Source organism: Tupaia chinensis, unplaced genomic scaffold (assembly GCF_000334495.1).
Source record: "Tupaia chinensis unplaced genomic scaffold, TupChi_1.0 Scaffold143644_1, whole genome shotgun sequence".
In the NCBI taxonomy this organism is placed as follows: Eukaryota; Metazoa; Chordata; class Mammalia; order Scandentia; family Tupaiidae; genus Tupaia; species Tupaia belangeri.
In genome coordinates, this window is record NW_006203492.1 from 536155 (window position 1) to 541509 (window position 5355).

At 59.5% G+C, this 5355-nt stretch overlaps 1 protein-coding gene across 1 annotated transcript in view; it reads left to right on the top strand.

Moving 5' to 3' along the window:
• ASMTL (acetylserotonin O-methyltransferase like) overlaps window positions 1-1262 on the top strand; it is a 33361-nt gene extending 32099 nt beyond the window's left edge. The window contains 1 exon segment of the mRNA XM_027766708.1: window positions 500-1262. Coding sequence (XP_027622509.1) covers window positions 500-705 — 206 coding nt within the window. The 3' untranslated portion in view covers window positions 706-1262.
• The last annotated feature ends 4093 nt before the right edge of the window (window positions 1263-5355 follow it).

The following is a 5355-nucleotide window of genomic DNA, read 5'->3' on the forward strand; positions in this document are numbered from 1 at the left end:
ATCTATCTATCTATCTATCTATCTATCTAATCTATCTATCATCTATCTATCTATCTATCTATCTATCTATCTATCTATCATCTATCTATCTATCATCTATCTATCTATCATCTATCTATCTATCTATCATCTATCTATCTATCTGTTATCTATCATCTATCTTCTATCTCCTTACCTACCTACATACATGTCATGTACCCACCCTTGTCTGTCAATCTACCATCTACCTCCTACACACCCTCTGTCATCTGTCCATCCCTGTCTATCACCTGTGTGTCATCTGTCTGTCTGTCTCCCTAACTACCTGCCTTTCATGTATCCATGCCTCTCCTTCTCTCTCTCTGTCTCTCTCTGTCCACGTGCCCCCGCTCGCTGTCCCTCCCTGTCTCTCTCTGGTCCCCGAGGCAGCCCGGTCTCCAGCCTGCACCTCGCACCCTGACCCCCGTCGCCCTGTCCCTTCCCCGACTCTGGGCCATAACCCAGCTCTGCATGTCCCCAGGAGGTGGCGTCCTGCTGGCCGAGGCGGTCCTGGAGGAGGGACAGAGCGTGCCCAGGACAGGCGTGACCCAGCCCCTGGGTGAGAGGCGGCCGAGGAGCCTCGGCGAGTACAGAGTGCTGCTGGCCCGACACGGCTTCGGGGACCTTCAGGTGGCGCGTGTGGGAGGCACCGTGGCTGCCATCCTGGGCACCCGCGTGGCCCCATGAGATGGACAGCAGACCAACATTCCCACAGCGGCAGACCTGTGTGCAGGCGCTGGGCCACCGCGTGCAGGACGAGCCGTGAGGGAATACAGACCACCGAGGTGCTGGGCTACAACCCCAGGCTTTTCCAGAGTGGCCAGAGACGCTGGCCGGGAGAGGCCGTGGGACACGGAGCCAGCTGTGGGTGCAGCCCAGGCCTGCCCTCCGGGACCCTTCTCTGATTCTGGGGCACGTGCATCCTCCTCACGGCCTCTTTTGGGGAGAGGTGTTTGCTCCAGGGCACGTGCATTCCCCGGAGAGACAGAGAGACAGGAAGTGAGAATCCCCCCCTCAGGGGGATGGCCATGCCACAGCCCCTTCTCCTCCATTCTCCTCTTGGGATCTTGGGCACGCACGCACATGTGCCTGGTGTGAGTTTAAGCCACCGGGTCCGGGACTCGAACTGCAGCCAGCCAAAGTGGGAAGCCAGTGCCTGGACCACCTGCCGGCCCCTGAGCTGGTTTTCCTATGAGCAAATAAAACATACATCTCCCGGCTGTCGGGCCACTCCAAGCATGTAGCCCTGTGTGGGTGGGCATTGAAACATTCGTGGTAACTAGAAAAAAACACCCTACCCAGGCTTTTCAGACAGGCTCTGGGGTGGGTAGTTTCAAAAGGCAAAACTACGGGGGAGTTGAAATAGTTTGGGGCTGGCTGGTGGCGTGCTGATTAAGGACACTGGACTCCCACATGGCCGACTACAGTTCAAGTCCCGGACCTGGCGGCTTGCTTTCTCGCTCTCCCTCTCTCTCTCGCTCTGTTTCATTCGCTCTCTGCTCAAATTAAAATAAAGTTAAATAAAATCATTCTTTAATAAAAAATATTATTTTTTACTTGTTTCTAGGATATGCAACACTTTTTTCTTTTTTTTTTTTTTTCAATTTGCTTGGGGCCATTTGCTCTTACCAGGGAGGGACAGACGGACAGACAGCATGAGGGAGGGAAGCTGGACCCTCCCTGGGGCACGGTCACTCTGCAACCCCCCACTCTCCCTCCTTTGGGACTTCGGCAGGCACACACACACATCTCCACTGTGTTTGGAAAGCTGCCCTGTCCAGGACTTGAACCGTGCAATTGACCAAATGGGACTCAACCTCTGTACATAACCCGCAGGCCACAGGCTGGCCCCCACCCGCTCCTATAAAACCCCCCGAGCGTCCCCAGACGTTGCCCAGAGCTCGGCTTTGCAGACAGAGCAGGCCTCAGGACAGGACGGCAGAATGGCATGAGGGGGCCCTTGCAGCCCGTTCCCTTGGAGAGCTCAGAGCAGAGGGCACGCCCTCGCCCAGCCGCCAGCGCTGGCCTGCGTGGGGTCTGGCTTCACCTCTCCCGCCGTGTCTCGGGAAGTCGGGGATCCACGCCCGTTTCTGCGTGGAGGCCTGCAGATGAGCGAGAGAGACCGGTCTAGGTCTGGCGTGTGCAGGAGTCTGGCCAAACCGACGGCCCTGGCTGAGGTTCCCAGCGTGAATGTTTGGGCGTTTCCTGCCGAGAACAAGGATTGCAGGCCAGCCAGCGTGTGGAGGGTCGGGTGCCGGATCCCACAGACTGACCAGTTCAAATCCTGAACCTGGGGGCTTGAAAACAACTGTTGGGACCAGCAGTTAGCGTAGTGGCTACATCGCTGGACTCCCACGTAGTCGACTGCGGTTCGTGTCCCGGACCCGGTGCCTTAAACTCACACTGGGCATGTGTGCGTGCGTGCCCAAGATCCCGAGAGGAGAATGGAGGAGAAGGGATTGCGGTGTGGCCATCTCCCCCCGGGGGGGGGGGTGATTTCTCGCTTTCTGTCTCTCTGTCTCTCCCATGAGTGTGCACCCTAGAGCAAAAATCTCTCTCTTAAAAAAAGAAAAAGCAAAGGGTGGGGCGAGCAGGTGGCATGGCAGTTAAGACACTGGGTTCCACGTGGTCGACTGTGGTTCGAGTCCCAGATCCGGTGGCTGGAACATTGTGCTGGGCACGTGTCCAAAATCCTGAGAGGAGAATGGAGGATGGATTGCAGCATGGCCATCCCCCATGGGGGCTGGGTTCTTACGTTCCCTCTCTGTCTCTGTGGTGAGCCCATGCGCCTTGTAAGAAAAATATCCGTGTGGAACCTAGAGTCCAAGCAGGTTCTAGGCCCCATGTGTGTCCTTCTTTATTTCTTTTTAAAAAGAAGTATTTAACTTTATTATTATTTTTGAATTTTGACCTGAGAGAGACAGAGACGGAAACTCAGAAAGCAAGCCACCAGGTCTGAGACCCGAACCACCATTGACCATGTGGGAGTCCAGCACCTTAACCACCAGGCCACCTTAACCACTGCCACCATTTTTAGTGGTTGGGAGTGAACACAAACCACACAGTCCTCCCTACGCCGCCCTCGCTCCAGCCCTGAGGTGCCAGGTCCACTTCCCCACGCTGCCCGCTGGGACTGTCTCCCGGGCCCATAGCGTCCCGGGTTTCCCGGTGTTCAACTTGGTGTCCTCCGCTGTGTGTGTGCCCTAGCATGCCCGGGGCGGAACTGCCCTCCCAGCCCACACGGCAGGGGTGAGGGGCCACTGTGCCCTTTGCTAGAAAAAGCTGGGCCGGGTTAGCCGACCGGAAGATACCTCCCTGGGAGGTGCGGGGTCCCCCATGGGCCGCCCAGAACGGACCCCCAGGGCTGCAGAGCTGGCAGCCGGGCTGACAGAGGGGTGTCTGTGTGCCTGGCACAGGGAAGTGGCTACCGGGTGCAGGTTCCCACAGAGAGAGGGCTTGGAATGCAGAAGGCCCCATTCCAGGTGACTGGCTTGTTCTGGAAGGAAGTGAGCGGCTTCAGCCAGTTTGCCTGGGGCTGGGGCTGGGGTTGGGCTGGGGCTGGGCTGGGGTGGGGTCGGCCAGCCACCTTCCCAAAGCCCTTCCCAGCCGGGAGCAGCTGGACACCTGCAGCCAGGAGCAATCTGCCCACCCTGCCCAGAGCCCACGTCCCCCAAGCCCACCTTCTAGCCTGGGCCCCGGTCCCCCAGTGACATGCTCTGTACCCTGTCCGCTGAAGCCTCTAGAATGTTCTGGACCCAACGAGCCTTACCGCAGTCACCTGCCTGAGGCTACAGCTCACCCTGTCAGCCAGGCCACAGTGGCCTGCAGCCCTGCCTGCCCTCACCTGCCCCTGCAGCCCTGCCCGCCCTCACCTGCCTCTCCCCAAGGTCAGGATGGAGTTGGGAAGGGAAAGGGAAGGTGTTTCCAAGGACAGTGGTCAGGTGCCCAGGCCAGGGGGCAGGTTCCCTCCCGTCCAGGGCAGATGTTCCAGGGAGCGGGGCCTGCTGGGGGCACATGCACCCCCCTCCAAAAAAAGGGAAAAAACCCAAGGGGAAAAAGAGAGGGAGGAAGGGGGAGAGGAGGGGGCAGAAAGAGGAAGGGGGAAGAAGAGGAGAGGGAGGGAGGGAGAGAGCAAAAGCAGGGAAGGGGGAAGGAAGATAGGAAGGGAAAGACAGATGGAAAGGTAGAAAGAGAACCTGGCAGGCGAGGAGGGACAGAGAGCTGAGAACCCGCAGACATAAAGTGGAAAGAAAGGGAGAGTTGGGCCTGGAAGAGGGAGGAACCCCTGACCCGAGGCTCACCCTGATGGCTTTTAGCCCTACCAGGACGGCCTGAGCCGAACCTCGGGACCCCGGGAAGTGGACAGAAACTCCAGGGGCCTGCTGCTGCGCCATGTGCTCCAGAGGGTGTGTGTGCACCCTTCCGTGCGCACCTGGGTGTGCGTGCATGCACCCGGCGGGTATGCTGTGTGCATGCGTGCCACCTGCTGTGTCTACCTGGGGGTGTGCACACCCAGGTGTGTGTGGCCGCCTAAGCGTATGTACCTGTTTCCGAGTACACACCTGGGGGTTGCGTGTACCTGACATGCGTGCACACCTAGGCGTGTGTACCTGTGTTTACAGCTGAGTATGCATCTGGGGGGTGTGTACTTGTGGTGTGTGCATAGCTAAGCGTGTGCACCTGTTTCCGCCTGAGCACGCACCGCAGGGTGTGTACCTAGGGCTGTGTGCTCCTGTGTTTTCACCTGAGTAGGCACCTGGGCGTGTGTGCACCTGGGGCTGTGTGCACTACTTGCAGGTGTGCACACCCGGGGGTGCACGCGCCCCTGGGGGTGCAGAAAGGCAGGTCATGAGGACTTTGCACCCCCTCGACCCTATCTGAGCGTCCTGCCTGGCTGGGGAACCCCTGGGTGGGAGGGGAGTAAAGTGACCCACGGTTAGGGGCCCCAAAGTCAGAGGTCAAAGGAGCATCAGCGCAAACCCAGCCACGGGCCTTAGTCCACAAGCTCCACCAGCCCAGCCCCATAAACTGTAAGCAGTAGAGGCTCCGAGAGCCCAAGTGTGGGTGTTCGGGACCCAGGGCGCCGGGAAAAGGTCAAGGGTCGGGGCGCCACGTGCCACGCATGCGGACGCGGCCTCCGGGGTAATAGGTCGTTCCTCCTTGCGGGGCTGGGGCGCTCGAGAACCGGCTGGCAGCTCCGCAGCCCCGGCCCGGTGCGCTCCGCCCGGGATGACGCCGTGACCTTCTCAAGGTCACCGCGGACACCGAGCTCCGGGCCGGCACGGCGCATGGGCGGACCCGGCTCCCGGCCGGCTCCGGGGCGGGGCGCGGGCGGCA